The sequence below is a fragment of the Tinamus guttatus genome, unplaced genomic scaffold (genome assembly GCF_059628265.1).
Source record: "Tinamus guttatus ecotype Peru unplaced genomic scaffold, ASM5962826v1 Tinamus_guttatus_pri_ptg000046l, whole genome shotgun sequence".
Classification (NCBI taxonomy): Eukaryota; Metazoa; Chordata; class Aves; order Tinamiformes; family Tinamidae; genus Tinamus; species Tinamus guttatus.
This window is the reverse complement of record NW_028288580.1, coordinates 755,550-773,376: the sequence shown is the minus strand read 5'-3', so window position 1 is coordinate 773,376 and position 17,827 is coordinate 755,550. Positions and strand designations below refer to the sequence as shown.

General features: G+C 38.9%; 1 protein-coding gene across 2 annotated transcripts in view; it reads left to right on the top strand.

Annotated features, from left to right (window-relative positions):
- Window positions 1-17,827, top strand: part of PREP (prolyl endopeptidase) — a 322,394-nt gene that overhangs the window by 225,123 nt on the left and 79,444 nt on the right. Inside the window, exons 2-6 of one of the 2 annotated variants that reach the window (XM_088538295.1) lie at window positions 700-794; window positions 7,894-8,027; window positions 8,712-8,842; window positions 10,941-11,150; window positions 12,224-12,345. In XM_088538295.1, the coding sequence (XP_088394421.1) occupies window positions 7,972-8,027; window positions 8,712-8,842; window positions 10,941-11,150; window positions 12,224-12,345 (519 nt within the window). In that variant the 5' untranslated portion in view covers window positions 700-794; window positions 7,894-7,971. The remainder of the gene's footprint in view (window positions 1-699; window positions 795-7,893; window positions 8,028-8,711; window positions 8,843-10,940; window positions 11,151-12,223; window positions 12,346-17,827) is intronic. The other variant, XM_088538287.1, reaches the window with a different exon arrangement.

The window sequence follows — 17,827 nt, the reverse complement described above, 5'->3', positions numbered from 1 at the left end:
TGTTTAAAATCACTTGCTCCTTCCTCCTGCTGCTTTACAAAGAGCTGGGTGTGAGGCCCCAGTCCAGGAGCTGTTTACAGAGCTCACCTCACGTGTGAACCAGAATACACGCTGCTAGTGCAGGTAGAAAGGTTACATATTTACCTTTATAGCGGAGCAAAAGGCTGCTCCTAACAAGGGACCTCTAGTGTTAATTTGTGTGTTGGAGAAAGGAGTGGGTAGTGTTAACAGCACAGGTTAATCTTCCGTTTATGTCTTACTTATGTTGTGTGCTTTGTTTATGTGCTTCTGAGCAGGAATAGTGTGAAACTACAACCTTCATTGTGTAAACACAGACAAGATTTTAGGTGCTTCCACTATTCGGGTTTTATACTTTCATGTGAAAATCTGGATTTGAGGCAGGCTTTTTTAATTTCTTTGTTCATGTATCTTTTGGAAAGAACTTATGTTGATGTTCCAGGCTTCCTTGGGGTTTTGTGTAGGTGTGTTTGTTTATTGTTTTGCTTTGTTTTGGGGAATACTTCTGCCATGGTACCACCAACTAAAGACTGCTAATATTAGCCTCAGCTGGGAACAAGGTGCTGTTGTTTTGTTTTTTAGCATTGCACATTGCTGTGAAATTTTGAGTGCCTTTCCTTTTGATGTGGAGCATTCCCTGATGAGTAGAGTTTGCTTGGGTGTGTGTGTCCTTTTTTTAAGTATTGTCTCTTACTCTCCAGGTGTTGGATTACCACGGGTGTAAGATAAGTGACCCATACTGCTGGCTTGAAGACCCTGATAGCGAACAGACAAAGGTAAGCTTTCTTTGTGTGAGAATGGCTGTTCTTCCTTTTTTGAAGTGTGTGCCAATAATTTTATAGTTTACCATTGTAAATATAGATGTACAATCTGATATCTTACAGCACCAACAGAACAATACTGTTATCTTGTACCCTTGTGTTAATGTGGGAGGAAAACTGCAACAGTTCGGAAAGATGCAATCTAGAACAGAAATTGGAAAACTTCAAAAAGGTCCAATTTATCTTAGCCATTTTTTTGCAGATGATTCAAATGTTGGAGGTGGTATTGTCACACTGAAGGTAAAGGTGCTGGTTTCAGAGCACTGTAACTACTATCCTAGGGAAAACAGAATTGCCCTAATAAGATAGGTAAGAAAGCATGGGAAGAAAGCTTCTTTCTTTGGCTTGTCTTCATTGTACAGTGACAACTGTGTGAGAATATCTTTTTTTGCTTCCTCCACTTATTCCTCCTCGAAGTAGGCCCTAACAGTAGCATTATTACAGATTACAGATGTTACAGTGTTTGCAGCCAGCAGTCCCATATAACTAGGCTCTACTGCTGAAGCTGGCCCTTCATGTTGGAGAGAAGAGAGATTCCTGAAAAATAAGCAAACAGGGCAGTGAACCAGTTCTGATATTCATGTAACACAGAGCTGAAAGAGTGATAGAAAGCAAAAAGAAGCTAATGGCCATTCTTCTAGAATGGGCCTTAACTTTGTGACAGGTGTAATTCCAGATCTAAAACAGTCTTCTGTCCCATGTGCATGATCATGTTAAACCAAAGTTAAGGAGCAGGATGTTTTTTTTTTTTTTTTTTTTTTTTTTTTTTTTTTTTTTAATCCTGCCAGGTAGCCTTCTATTACAGAGATTTCCTTGTAGGTTTTCTCATATGTGCTTACATAGTATGTTTTGATGGGCTAGAGGATGACTGAGAAGAATTCAGTGCACAGTTTATCTTACAATATCAGGATCATTCTGCCTACTTACAAATCCATCAGCCTTTACAAAGGCTTGTCTGGATTAAAGAGGTTCATTTGGGTTCATTTTTTAGTGAAGTATTCTGCCATGGGGTTAACAGGTTAACATGGAAAATTAGACATGTAAGTTTGAAGTATTTGTTGTTGTTGTTCTGGGATGTGGAGGGGTATGGTTATGTCTTTCTTGTATGGAGATCTTACCAGTACCCATAAAAATGTTTTTTTTCAGGATGCCGTGAGCACAAAAAAAAGCCAGGATGCAACCTTTGGTGTCCCCATGTTCATTACTTTAATCTCTTACTGTGAAAGGTGAGGGAGAACAGCAGAGAGAGAGAGAGAGAGAAAACCTCATTCTCCAGAGGTCATAGTGTGAGGAGGCAATGTAGTGATGGAATGAGGTAATGCAGGAGCCAAAAAAAGAAATGGGGAATTTTAGCATCCTTCTAAAAATGCAGCAGCCCAGACGTCAGGTGTCAGATGGTCGGAAAGAGAACACTGTTAAATCTCACTCGCCTCCGCTCCAGAGAACACGCACCTCAGCAAAATGCACAGCGCTGTAGTAGAGTGATGCAAAGAGTAGAGAATTAGAGTACATGTAAGTTCTTGGGTACGTGATCTTTTTCCTAATTTTCAGCAGTTACTGAACAAGAGGAATTGAAATATTTTGCTGTCCTACTTCTTTACCAGAAGACAGAGAGGAAAAAAAAAAATCTGGAGGTGCCAGGTTTGTCTTGTCTGTTTTATCCCACAGTGTCTTGCAGCCTGGAACAGAGGCTTCTGGCAGCTATTCCTGTGAGCTTTTCTTAAGAGTTTCTCCAGGTTCTTGAGATGTTTTGCAGTTCTCCTGCAGAATAACCATTCTGGACCTACTAGATCAAACAGTAATCAGACACACTAGATCAAACAGTGTAGACATACTTGAATGGCTGTACCTGCTTCAAAGAAAATTTGGTGTGTGCTTTGTAGGCTGCATAAGTCCTTAAGTCGCTGACCCTGACATTGGTGTCCTTCTCTATTCTTCCAGGTTACTCTGTCTTTTTGTGCACTTAACCTCCCAAGCCTCCATCTGTTTTGGAGAAGGGTCCAATGTGCTGTGCATGTCCGTCATCAATAGGCTACCTCTAATTTTCTAAATATTTAACAGAGCTAGAAGAACAATTCCTCTGAAAATTCATACTTACTTGCAGTGAAGGAGCAAGGTTCAGCTCTTCTGTGCAATATACTGGCTTTATCTGTATATGTGTAATTGTAAGTTCTGAAAGTTTATGGTAAGAGTGAAAACTAAACTTATTTGTGCAGTCAACATACTTCTTTTGCACATGTTGTCAAAACGTGCTTGGTGTGTACAATTGAGGAGAGAGACAAATACAGTAAAATTATATATATATATTTTTTTACTTTTAGGCCTAGCATAAATGTTCATGTTGAGTATTGACATGGTTATAAAAAACGATCTTCACTTTGTTTCTATATTGATGTGAGTTAATTAAACATTGACTTTAGTATTTCCTGAAGCATTAAGAAAGGAGAAAGGATCTCACAGGGAAGTGAGATTAGTTTTAACTCTGAATTTTGCATTGTACTCTGACTTCTTGTCTACTATACAAGCTTGTAGTTAGACCTGAGACTGACAGAAATTGTCCAGAACAGTTGTAAGGAATCATAAAGAACCATATTTGTTTTTCTTTTTTTCTTGTGACTAGTTCAAGTGATTTTTGGAGGTTCTAATAGAGTTAGGACTTTACAAGAACTACATAGGAGTGAGTTCTTCTTTGTTATTGTTATTGGCTTAATTGGGTATTTCTGGTGCAAGATAGGTGTGCATATGGCATTGTAGTGCCAAAGTAGTTAACAGGGTTGCACTGAAGATGAATGTTTTTGTGGTGGTTCCTCTGCCATCCTTCCTCTTCTTGCACTTGCTCGATGTTTGTGTGGGTCTTGTATAGATTTTAGCCATCTTGTAACTCCGGCGTGAGATTATGGGGGTGGAGGCTTTGGCAGGTTAGTTTTCTTTTGAACACAGAAAGGTGTTCAAAACACTGTTTGATCCAGAATGCTCCAAGACCACATGATAGTTGGATCTAATGCAGGAGTGAGGGGATATAGTTGAAAAATGGCACATTGCCTTTTGTAGTGGCACACCATCTACTTTTAATTAGACAAGAATTCCAACTAACTCTAGACTTTTTTTTTCAGCCAAGTCACTAGGATGATCTTATTTTATAGCTGCTATAAAAAGAAGGTTATTTAAATCTGAAGCCAGAAGCAGAAGGGTAAGCTGGATTGTTTCTTGGCATATGTGTATCTTGGAGCTGGTAAAGCCAATCATCAAGCCACATCCTCTGTCTCTTGTAGTGAAGTTAACTGTTCAAGAAACACCTTCCATATTCATAATCTATGTACTTTTTATTTTGTTTCTTGTATGTTTGGTGGAAGTAGTTAAAGCACAGTTAAAAATGCACAAAATTCCTTCTGCCGGATATGTAAACAGAAAGAGAGCTACTTGGATGAGGGAATTCTTGCCTCACTTTGGAGAAGGGAAGTATAGAAACTGGATTCATGCTCTGGTAGTGTTTGGAGGTACATATTGGCTGCTAAGATAGTTAAACTGATGAAGCATACCTGTCATTTCACAGTTGAAATGTTGTGGTAAGTGTGCAGGAGGGTTGGGCTAGATGACCTCTAGAGGTCCTTTCCAACCTTAAGCATTCTATGATTCTATGCATGACACTGGCAAAATTATTCTTGTGGCCAAACATAGGCCACAACTGCAAAAATGTCCTTTTATTAGTGTCTTGAGTTTGTCTTAGCTGGGCTGCTCTGTTTTGTTTGACGTATTGTGGAAAATAAACACTGTTTTGTTCTGCAAAAGTCTGTTGTAGAACCATACAGCTACTGTATGTTTGTCAGTCATATACAATACCTTATTGCACTAAAAATGTGCAGACAGGAATGCAAAGCTTGTCTTTGGCATGAGAGATATATGCAGGGGATGAAAGAAATCATATAGGAAATGAAGCTGAGTTGTGGTGTTATGTGAACAGGCATATATTTGGGTTAAAAGCAGAACTGCAACTCCCAAAAATCTAATTAAATGAATTTGCAGTTAAAATTGACTTATGTTTCATTTACAGATGTTTTATAACTTTCCAATTGTACTTTGATATTTGCTTTGGTAAAAGCTAAAGCACGGCTGAAGTAAATGCTAAAAGGCAGGCTGCCAGAAATCTGCCCTGTTTTATATTGTAATGTTTAATGCAATATGTACTCTGTTGTGAGAGTTCCATTGAACTACCTTTCAGTGGAAAGATATAAAGAGATTATGGAATATCTATTAAACCATGAGTTCTTTACTTATTAGTAAAGACTGGTAATTCTTAAAAAGTGATGTCTATCATAAGATTTGTTCATGGACTTTATACTGTGAGTGCGTCTGACAGTTTTCTTGGTTGAAAATTATGTTGAGAGAATAGCATAGTAGCATCTAGAGAGCTAATGGATTGTAACAAAGCATGGTTAATAGTTCTTGTGGGGTTGTTTCTTTTAATGAAAATTGGATTTTTTTTTTTTTAAGTAACAGTTGACCTGCTTAGGAGGTGGCTGAACATCTCAGTAGAATATCTCTAATCTTACTATAATATAGTAGAAATTCTTTTGCATTTCAGAATGACCATAATTTCTGAAAGTTGGTTTTTATGGAAAATACATAAGCATATGCCTTTCAGTTATATATTGCTTTTTGATCATGAGCACAACCTCCTGCTCAAAAGTGTAAGAAATGTGTGTTTCCAAACTGGACTGACTCTCTCAGCAGAACTCTCCCAAACCAGCAAGTCCTAGCTCCTGTTTTGGATAGCATGACATTCACTTTTGTGAATACTCTTCTAATCTCTGGCGTATGCTAGGTGGTAAAAGGGAAATTACATTAAGTTCCTATAAAAGCTAGAGCAGTGGTGATTCAGCTGTGAGTGCAGCAGTGGGTATGTGAGGATACTGATGTGCAGTAGGTACTTGGAGGGGGGAAGGCACAGTAAGAGTGTGGCTGGGCACATGGAATGGAGAATGCAGGGTTGCCTTGCAGCAGTGTTACTGTTTTGGCCATGTTATTGATAAGTAAAGCAGAGATGTGTGTTGGTTCTGTCTACTAAACATAACTGAAAAGCACCTATACCCATTCAGAAGAAGTGTTGCTGTCTCCTGTACAGTTTTATACACATTCTATATAAAGTATCTTTCTTTGGAGAATGTCACAGCGTTTTGAATAGTTAGTCTGTGTAGTGTGTGCTGTCTAAATTTTCATGTGTTTTCTCTTTGAAATCCGTGTGATTCCCTTTGGAGAAAACAAATTGTTATTCATAATTCTTGGGAAGATGTGATCAGCCCATTTGTCACCTGATAGGAGTCCGCACAGGTCACAGCAGTACTGAGGGCTGCATCTTCCTCTAACTGGAGCAATGTCTGTCTTACCACTGGGATATGCTGTGCTGCCATACAGGATGCTGAAACCATGGATACCAGTGTGGTTCTCAAAGGGAGAACATGAAGCAAAAAGAATCGCCTTCCTTTGGCCATGTGTTCACCACCTTCCTCAGGGAATTGTTTCCAGATTTGTTCTGCACTGATGCATGGAGTCCAGCTTTGAGTAAAGCTCCAGATATTCTCACTGTTACCTTTCAGCATCTTTTTCTTTTTGGCCATGGAGTTGTTTTCTTGCATCATCCTTGAATGGTGACTTGGCATAACCAGTACACAAGTTACTGAACGAATGTTTCGTCATATGGGAAAGTGCTCTTGGAGCATTACTAGTTTTGGATTAGGTGTTTAAAGCTTACGAGTTTCTGTATGCTTTGTTAAACATGAACAAATGCCTCTCAGCTGAAGATGGATAATAATTAATGCACTTTCTCATTTACCTTTCAGCATGACAAGTGTCTGAAAATACAACTTGGTATACAGCTTTCGGGTATATACTGCTGTGTCAGTGAGGCAAGAGGTGGAGACAGCGCAGTTGTGCAATGTGGTCAGGACTGGTAGGAACAACCCCCCTTTAAAGAGAGTGTGGGGATGAACATGTTTAAGCAGGAGATCAGAGCTGGGTTTTAGGCTGGAGGCCTTGGTACCTTTTTGTGATACCTCTCTGCGTTCTGAGAGTGATACTGCAACCGTCACTGCTAAAGCTGGCTCTGCTGTAGTGAGTGTCCTGGCCTTTCTACTTTCTAATGGAAACAGCAAAGCAGCCTCTCCCTCTGCTGTGGTTGACAGCTGTTATTTTAAGATGCTCAGGTACTGATGCTCGGCGCTCTAAACAGAGATACTGAAGAACCAATGTTGTACAGGTTTTCTGTCCATGCTGTTGAAATGGTAAGCTCTTACAAACAGCTGGAATGTTTTTGGCCATTTTAGTTAAGTGTTTCTGACTGAGAGGTAGGGTGATCTTTAAGAAACCAGATTCTTGACATAGGTTAGATATTCTTGTCTTTTGTAACTGAAAATTGACCTATGGACAGTAAAAACATACTTCGCTACTGGCAAAGTCCTGTATTTTGGCCTGTCCAAGAAATGCTGCCTGGGACTAGCCCTATGTCCTATGTGAATAGGCTGAGCACATGGTGCATGTGGAATTTGATATCATCTTCTAGCGCTTCACAGCTCCTGTGATGGTCTTTTTTTGGGCGCAAAATGGACTCCCTTTCTGTGTTCCTGCCTCTTTCTGGTTTATTCATAGTGGAGTATTGCAGCATAATATATTTACTGTGATATAAATGATGCAGTTAAGTTAGTAAGCTAGTTTTATAGATGACACTTCTGCAAATATAAGGACAGTTTTTGAAAGCAAGAGCTTTGGGGATTTTTTGATAGAGAATGCAAGAATATGTTTTGTTTTTGGCCTGACCACTCATTTGTCATCTGTGTGTCCTGGAAGGAAGTTACGAGGGATATAAGATCAGATCAGAGTCTCATTAGAATTTTGTAACATAGTGAAGTAAGTATTTGGCACTCTTCTGGTGTGATGTTATGCAGCTTGGGGGGTGGAGGAGAGATGTCTGTGATGCACTGAATCAGAAAATAATGTTTCCTCTAGGATATATGAGTTTCAGCTTGAGTTCTTACTTCTTTGGGGGCTTGTTTTCTTTTAGGCGTTTGTGGAGGCTCAGAACAAGCTTACGGTACCCTTCCTCGAGCAATGTCCTGTCAGAGGGTTATTCAAAGAACGAATGACGGAGCTTTACGACTATCCAAAGTACAGTTGCCACTTCAAGAAAGGAAAAAGGTACGTGAGGAATGTCTTTGTAGATGGTGATGAACTTGAATCAACTTAAAAGTAACCAGTAGTTAGAAGAATAAATGTAGATATAATTTATTGGAAAGTAGAAAAGGTAGCTGTTTAAGCCAATGTTAGTATAAGACTGTGTGGTTTAGAACAAAAGGTGCTGGAGTAGCTCTAATTCCCAGGTGTATTGCCTTCTTGTGTTCTGATCTTCCTTTCTTCCTTATAAGCAGAATAATGAAGGTTAACTAAATCAAATAACCTTGTAGAAGAGCTTATAATAAAGAAACACTAAGGTTGTAAGAGCTTTGTAATGGTTGCATGGAGTTTATGGAATATTTAGAACTTTGTTTGAAATACATTGTAGCAAATCCAGCTTTTATTTGTGGTCAGGACGTTTTACATCCATGCTGTGATATTTCCTATACAGTCTATATTGTGTTGAGATAAGGCTCCTCCCTTCTGTCTCAGCTTCCTCTGTGCTAAGGTAAAGGGGGAAGCACCTTCAGAGGTAAATTCCCTGATAGCCCTAAGGGAAGTCATGATTCCTACCCTCTTGTGGAGCTTATTTTCCCCTTGCATATTTGTCTGACCGTTACTGGTTTCTTGATAGTTTTGCACACATGTTGCTTGCCTAACTGAAAATCAGATTCTTCCTACTCTCTTTGCCCTCCTCTGTTCTTGCAGGTATTTTCACTTTTACAATACAGGATTGCAGAACCAACGAGTATTATATGTGCAAGATTCCTTGGATGCTGATGCCAAAGTTTTTCTTGATCCAAATAAGCTTTCTGATGATGGCACTGTGGCTTTACGAGGTTGGTGAGAAAGAAATTCCTACTGAACAAGCCTGGGTCTTCAGCAGAAGTTGAAAATGGTTTGCAACTCTTCACCTATCAAAGTATGGTTACAGTGGCTTGTTTATATCCAAATAGTCATGATAACCATAGGTAGATTTGTGAAGAACTTCTAAACCTTCAATTATGTTCACAATTAACTTGGTTCAGTTTCTTGGTCTCTTTTTCACATAGTTCATGATTTTTGCAATGGCGGAACAGGTTTCCACTGAAACATGGACTAATTTTGAGGCTGCTCTTAGCTCGGAGAGAGGTTTTATATGTTGGTGTTGACTAATTCACTTGAAATTCAGTTTGCATTTTAAATAAAAGTCAGCAAGTTGAAGAAGGAGACACTGAAGGAGTATAGTGTTACGTTGTCAAAATGACTACTGTTCATGAGGGCTTTAACTCATGTTAGCTGTCCTTTTCTCCACTCCTTGCTATCTTTTTGTGGTAACATGGCTCTATGATGTGATCTAGCTAAAAATATCTAGTATGGTCTAGTTAAAAAGAATCAGTATGACTTTTTCAGAGGTAAATCTTGCCTTACAGGGTGCATATGAATGACTGAATTTGTATAATCTTGCTCAATTTCTAAGAAGTTTGCAACAAAGTAACTTTGCAAATGCATTTAGAGAAACTTGAAACAAGAAGGAAAGTTGTTTTGATAAATAGTTGATTAAAAGGCAGGGACAGAAATAACTGATCAGCTCTCAAGTAGAAATCACCAGTGGAGTTCATCCAGGGTCAATGCTGGTACTTGTGCTGTTCAGTATGTTCATAAATGATACAGAAGAGGGAGTGATTAATGAGGTTGCAGAGTTTAGTGGTGGCACAAAATTATTCGAGTAAAGGCCAAAGACTGGTTGGGAAGGATTGCAAAAACTGAGTGTGCAATCAATCAACAGGTTCAAGTCAGTGCAGATAAATTAAATGTCACACAGGAGACAAACACTCCAAGCTTAATTTGTGGAGAAATAGATTCCCAGCTGACCATTGCAGCTTGGGAACAATTCTCAGGTTTATGATAGATGGTTCTATGAAGATGTCAGCTTGTTTCTCAGTAGTAGCTAATAAACATACTGAATGTCAGAAATGATTAGAAAGAAAGAGAGAGCAAAACAGAAAACATGGTTATGTTGGCAACCCAGGATTTTACAGAGTAGCACTGAACATTGTATCTGGTTCTGGTCCTGTCAGCTCAGGGTATGATTTGGAGAAGGACAACAGGAATAATTAAATGTTTCATTAAATGAATAGAGCGAAGGTCAGGAACAACCAAGGGTGCCAGGACCCATCAGTTTGGAAAAGGGACAACTTAGCAGGGGTGTGACAGAGACTGCAACATAATAATAACATGAAGTGTCATGGAGAGAGGGAATAAAGGTTGAGTATGGATTGGCTTTCCAAGTACAAGAATGAGGGGAAATGAAGGCAGTGGGAGTCAAGTCCAAAACTTGACAGAACAGAACATGTTCTTTCATACTGCAAGAACTTCTTGACAGTAGATGTTGCCACTGATTCATGCCTTTGTAGGGTCTAGATTTCAGTGACTCCTGTACTGGAGTAGCAGCTGCTTTATTTGAGGATACATTGCCTTCATTGCAACTCATGTTTACTACTTTGGTAGTGTTACTTATCTTCTTAAGAGTCCTGCTTTGTGGCCCCAACCTTTGTGCATTTTTAGTCTCTACTTGCTCACAGACTCAGAGAGCAGAATTGTTATTCAAGTCATAATTCAAATATTGGGCATAAGCAGTTTTGCTAATGGTATTTCCTGAATATGCCTGCCTAAACTCAGGTATGTGAACTGTCTGAAAAATCTACAGAGTATTTGGAAAAGTGCTGTGAAATCCAAGTAATAGTAAAAGTACATTTTACTTTAGAAAATAAAACCTCTCCTATCAGTGATCAATAATAACAGTTCTTTTAACTGCTTCCCACTTTCTCCTGTCCCTTGGGATTTGGCTAGCATGTAGTATACTCTGAAAAGCTGTGAGGCATTATAACCAACACTTTTTGAAAATGCTGATTTCTTGTGTGGTTTCTTACTTCTGATTTGGTTCTGATTTCCCAGGTTATGCCTTCAGTGAAGATGGTGAATACTTTGCGTATGGCCTGAGTTCTAGTGGTTCTGACTGGGTTACTATAAAGTTCATGAAAGTGGAAGGTCCTGAGGATCTTCCAGATACTTTGGAGAGAGTTAAATTCAGTTGCATGGCATGGACCCATGATGGAAAAGGCATGTTCTATAACTGCTATCCAAAACAAGATGGAAAAAGTGATGGTAAGTAGTGGTTTGTGAATACAGAATACTTTTTCCTCTATAAATTGGTATAACAAAGTTCAGTGTTGTTGGCTGGAAGTGAATGTTCGGTGTCAGTTGACTTGGATCTGTGCCCTTTGCGAACTTGCAGGTCAGTTGGCTTGGGAAGTTGATCTGAGGAAGAACTCCCTGGGACACAGGGGAGGGTTGTTGTTGCGCGACCAGATTATTCACCTGTGCTTCACTGCATAGCAATTCCAAACGCTTGTGCTGGGAAAACTTAGGGAGTAGCACAGGAAGGAGAATATTTTACTGGGGGAGCATCATTAGGGAAGGAATTTAGCAGCAAGTTAAGAAGGCAGTGATGCTGAAAAGTTTCTATTTGTTTGTTTGTATTTTAATGGAGCTCTGCTATGTGTTTAAACCTTGAAGTCAGCGTAGGCTTTAGCCCTGTATTTACTCTTGCAAACTATGTTTTTACAAAACTCACAAACCAGACATTAATTTGTGTTACTTACCGTCAAATGTGTTTGTGGTTCAGAAGCTGAAGTATTGCAGTGGAAAGTGTTGCAAGAACAAACCCCAAAATCAAGAAGAGTTTCATGCAGCATTTTCAAACACCTCTTTGATTTTTACCAAATGGAAATATGTATGTGTATGATTGTTAATTAGCAATAAGTTTCATTCCCCTTAATTGCCCCATGTGAGATGGAAATATCATTAAAGACTGGATGGGGGGATTGTTTTTGTTTGCTTGTTTAGTATTTTTGGAAAGTGAAGTGTAAAATGTCAAAGCCTCACATTTAAAGATTGTCTTGCCTGCAATAAATAGAAAGGCTATTTGGACTCTTTTGCCTTGTGGTTTGGAGTTTTGGTTTGGATGGTTTTGTTGATGTCCTGTGTCAAAGTCAAAATGTTGGAAGACTCGGATTAGTCATAGTTCTGCCTGCTAAATGACTCCTCTTGTATGCAAGAAGTTTGTGAGGGATATTGTTGGGAGGGAAGAAGGGGAAGTTTGGGGGGGGGATTGTTTCGTTGTGGTGATGGTGGGTTTTTTTGAGAACTAATCAATTTAAACATTTGTATTTCCCTAGGTACTGAGACCTCCACTAATCTCCACCAAAAGTTGCATTACCATGTGTTGGGAACGAGCCAGTCGGAAGATATCCTGTGTGCTGAATTTCCTGATGAACCAAAATGGATGGGAGGAGCTGAGGTATGGTGCAATTCCTGAAGCTTGTCAATGGCATATTCTGAGGATTTTTGTATTTTGTTTTGTTTATCAGATTCTAACAGCTGACAGTGGGTATGAGGTGAGAACATTTTGTTAAAATAACGCTTTTTATTAGTTTTAGAGAGTTAATCATTGAACTAAGAGTCACCAAGTAAAAATTGCTGAAATTAAGACTCTTCTGCTTTAAATGAACCGTTATCTGTAATGACATAATCAGATTTTTTTTGTTTTTTTCTTCTTTTGGGGCAAAGCCCGATGTAAATTCCAGTATAGGCAGGGATTATTTTTCAGTATTCTGTTTTCTTCTTAGTGAGTGTTGAGCTCCAGCCTCCATTTCCTGCACAAAGAGCTTATCACATTAATAAGAATGTCTGAATATTCAGCCACTATTTATTTTTGCAGTATCTTCCCTGAAAATAAAATGTATCTGTATATGAAAAAGAAAATATGTCCATTTTACTTATATGGAGAATATAGATTGCGGTCTCTGTTATTACTGTGTGCTCAGGTGAAGATTCTTAAGTTCCTCAGTACTGGCACAAATGTGGAGCATACTGTGATGCCAGGGATGGAACAGGAAACTGCTGGAATTGATTTCTTGAGCTTACTTGTAATTCACAAGTATATTCTGGAATGTTCCAGGGAATCTTAGTGATAGGTACCCATACTGTCTTCTGACTTTTATTAATTAATCAGAAGACCCTGAGGTTTGTAGCTAATGTATGTTTTGCCCTTCTTACTAGGTTTAACAGAGCTTTGTTGAGTGATGTTTGTATTTATAAAGCAGCTGATGTTTTTCCTAAGGATAGTATCCTCTTGGAAATTTTTTTTGCGCTCTTCTGGCTATCATGTTTAATCAGTATGTTTTTGCCTGTATATAGAGTCTCTTTTGGCCTGATATTTGTGGTAAATGTGGATTGGTGTATTCAATTCCAATAACTCCTTGTTTTGAAGAGTGTCTTTTTAAAAATGTGTTTATGAACCCAGCCCCACTTCTCAACACGTCAACCCATAAAAATATTTGGGTTTAATTTTCTTTGGGCTGACAGAAAGTAAAGATTCATTTGATTCATTGAGGAATTTTAGCAGTCAAATTAAAAATCAGTGGACCAGAAAGTGAAACTCCATGCAGTCTCTTTGCTTAGGAGTCTTTTCTTTTTACAGATCAATTTAGTCATGGAACCTATAGATAGAAAGAATCTTTTTATGTTATCTATTTAAGAAAGACAGGTTCCATCCCACCTGAGCATTACTGTAAGCTTGCAAATGGTTAAACTGGCAATAACAATGCTATTTGGAAACCATTATCCTTATTTTTCTCCCTCTCCATAAATTAATGTACTGCTTTTTTTTTCTGTTGGTGAAAGATGTTGTGTAGTGATGTGTCCACTGATTCACGCAAGCGATGCATATTACTGCTTGTAGTGTCATGAGCTGCATTCCAGATGTTGTGAAGGAAAATTCATTTTCCTTGAGGGAAGAATATTATTGTCTAATTCGTTAGACTATACAGCTTTTTAGGACCGTGAAGCTTTGCAGTCTTGGAAGGTACTAAATCACCTGGAAAGTGGTCTCAGACTAGATGGAGAGGTATGCTTGGCTTCCATGGTAGGGTCTTGTTTAGCAAGCCCTCGGTTAACACGTTTGCACATTGACAGCCTTCACGTGCCCGTGTTGATGAAGCGACGTCTGGAGCATTTCAAGATCAGAAATGCAGAAGTGGATGTGAGGAGGAAGAGATTTCATAATTCAGTGCAAAAAGTTAGCCTGGCCAGGGCACAGAGGAGCAGCAGTCTTGTATCTCCTGACTCCTCACTGCAAACAAAAATCTTGAGACAAGCTTAAACATAAAGAAGTGACTTTTTGTTGTTGTTGTTGTGAAATGTCTTGGGTAATTTTTATGGGATTGATGAAATCATACAGCCTTTATATTAAATAATGAAAAAAAGTTAGAGTGGGAAGAGAATAGAATAATTATATAATGCGGGGCATCTACCAGCTTCAAAGTCACCTTAGTTGAAACACCCCATGAGTAGAAAACAATTCGGTGGGAAAGGAGGGATGGTAGTAAATGGAGAAACACGTCACTACTGTGGATTGTTGTTTAATAAACTTAATTACATAGCTTCCTGTGACTGTTTCCTTCACCTCTAGGAGCTATAGCCTCCTAGATAATCTAAGAAGAAATGTTTCTTTGATTAAAAACGGATTGGTAAGGCAAAGATGCACCTTGATAAATAATTACAAGTTTGCCTAAGTGAAAGTACTTTAAAACAGCTGATAGTACCCTGGGACTATCCAGTGAGATCCAGCTGTAAAATGTGGCTTTATGAATCCTGATATTAATGAAAGAGGGATTTTAATGGTCAGGGAAAAAAAAAAAAGTGTTTTGCGATTTAAGAGAGAAAAAAAAAAAACATGAACAACTTGCAATTAAAAATGTGGTTTTGCCCTTGTGGAATAGGTCAACACTCTCTCTTTAGGCCATACAGATGAGTTTTCTGGTCATTTTTTAAAGTAGAGTTTGAAAGAGTGGAAGACCACAGAGTAATTGGAAAAGTTAAAAGGATTTTAATAATAATAAAAAAAGTCAAACGATATGGCTTAGTGGCTTTGCTGTTAGATATTCTTTTGTTGATATGCTGCCACTGGTTTCAAAATATGACTTTGCACAGCTCAACATTCTATGAAAGTCTGCTCACTTGTATTCCAGGCATGCTAATAAGCAAACATTTTTATTATATGGAGCCCAAATTAGCAGAAAAAGATGGATATCTCATATATTTTATACCAGCTCCAGTGAAGACAATTATATGGGTAGTTTAATATGAACTGTGAAACCTTTATGGTATGGACAGAACTTCCATTTCCACACTCAGATTTAAGGCAGAAATTGCAGGTCTGACAACTGTGGGGTAAAGAGGAGATGAGGTGAAAAGCGTCCTAAAAGAGGAGATCTTGAGAGACAGCAAAAGTAATGATATGGTTCTTAATACTTCACAAAATAAATAGTCCCTGACCCAGTGCAGATAGCAGAGAAGAAAGTGGGTCACTGATTAGGAGAAAAGAGGGTAGAATAAAATTTTGTCAGTTTAATACATTTACAAGACAACACACAATAAAGCAGCCTTTTTTTTTTGCCTCATTACTCATTCACCAGCAATAGTAGCTTGATTTGAACAAAATCTGTGATGCTGAAAATGGTTTTGGCACAGAAATGTGGATATATTTCCAGCTCCTCACTTGAATGCATTGCTTAGGAGGAAAAAATGGTTCAGACTTTATACTAGATCATAGATCATTTTAGAAGAAGCAGCCATCAAATCTCTTCATTAGTCTAGAAAATATATGTTTTTTGGTCAGATGGGGAGTTGGGAAGAAGCAGGGGTGGAACCTGTTTGAATAACGCCCCAGTAGAGGGCAGTCTGGTATGAAGATCCTTCAAACCTTTGCAATGTCTCAGCTGCTCTCTGCAGGAGGAGTGTTCTTGGCTTCCACCTCTCTGTGGCATCTTCTTGCTTCCTCTCTGCACTCGTAGAGCATATATCTCTTTCACGGTAAGGCTGTTTCTCTCAAAGTTAATAAGCTTAGTAAGAGCCTTTCACAGCTGCTGGTGTTAAAAGTGGCAGGAAAGTAAATAGGAATAAAAGAAGAGAGGATAAAAAAAAAAAACAAAAGTCTTCCCATGTCAGTGCTAAAATAACGCATAATTTTATGTTGTCTAACACACTAGGCACAATTTCTGAATTGATCAGAAAAGTTTAGAGCTGTCAGTTGACATAGGCAATTCACAACGAGGGAGGCGATCTTGGAAATGAAATTCAGAGCTCAGAGGAACAAGCTCTGCCAGACGTGGAAGCGCAGCATCCGTGGGGGAAGAATAAGCAGGATGCCGGCAGAGGCCTCAAAGCACTTCTAGTTTGCTCAGGCGAGACTCACTGAACAAAACAAGGCTGTGGGCTGTGTTTTGTTTGATTTTGTAAAATCATGTGTGATCTTGTTCAAGGTTGAATTTGAAGGAGTAGCGCTACAGATATTTTCCTTTAGCCCTGGCAATAGGTCTGGAGAGTTTTACCACCACCTAGGCAATCTTTCTGGCTGTAAGTGAGGCTGAAGGAGAAGTTAATCTCTTATAGAGCAAAGCTATATCCTGCTGCTTTGGGGCTTAGCTTGCAGTGCACAAAAAAGCAAGCTGAATGTCCCAGCAGGTAACTTGTGTGATGTATACAGGTTGTCATCTCAGGAGCCCGGTAGTTTTGCTCTGCTAGATTTAGGAAAGGTATCGTAGGCAAACATGCACGTGCAAATGGCTGTTTATGGTTCTGAACAAGGCTCTCCAAATGTCCTTGTTCCACTTGGAATGGTTGTAATCATGATGATCCAGGGTCAAAATCCCAGTTCTCTGGTTCTGGTAGGTTTCCTTGAACCACAGGCCTAGCAGAGGCTCGGAAAAATAGGGATGTTCTTTATACCAGCATATTCTCCTTCATTTATTGTATTTGGTATCCAAGAATGAAAACACATCTGAAAATGAAGAATTGAATTAATGTCCAGGGAATTGAGTTAGTCTCCAGAACAATTTCTCTAACCTGGAGGGTGGAGGGAGAGAGCATGCCAGCTTCCTGTTAACATATAACAGGTCATACAGTGCATACCATAGGTCAGTCTGGCTCTTTAAAATGTAGTAAGTAGTTTTTCTTGGGGCTGAAATCCTGCATATCAATGATCACCCATAATTAGGTCTTTTGAAATCATCATTACTGATATAATGCTGCAAATAGAAGACAAGAATCGTTTTTGGTCATGGAGTGTCACCTTTGGGGGCCTGGACTGTGCAAAGAGACCAAGAGGTTGCACCAATCCTGGTCTTCCCAAAAGACTTCTAGCACATAAAAAAGTGCTAGTTGCTCCATACAGCTAAAGTGGTTTTGTACACCACTCAACAGGTAATTTTAGATCATAGTTTTATACACATTTTTTTAAAAAACAAAGTCACTTTACCTAATGAAGAATTGTTCCATTATCTAGGAAGGAGAAAAGCTTTGTTTTTTAGTAGTAATGAGTTTAGTAAGAGCGAGCTAATAAAAGTGGACTTTGAAATGCTGGGAGGTAAGTGGGTTGTTGACTCTGTCATTGCGCAAGCAGAACTTAGTGGCAGGGGCACATCCGTCACATCTGTGACGTTAGGGCACTTGGAGCTGTTTAGACAGCATAATTGTTCTCATCTTTTGCTGACCAAATGCTCTGACTTTTTTTTTTATTTTTCCCTTTTGTAGAAGGGATGTTTTTGTTCAGGGTTTTATTTTACTTGTTTGATAAGAAGCTTTAAAATACTCATAAGCAATGTAACGTAGGTAATTCCTTCATCAGTCCAAAATGTCCCCTTGCAGGTAGGTTCTCCCGGGCCCAGCTGTGTTCACATTCACTGTGGCACACATTTAAAATTTGGGAAGTAACAACTAGC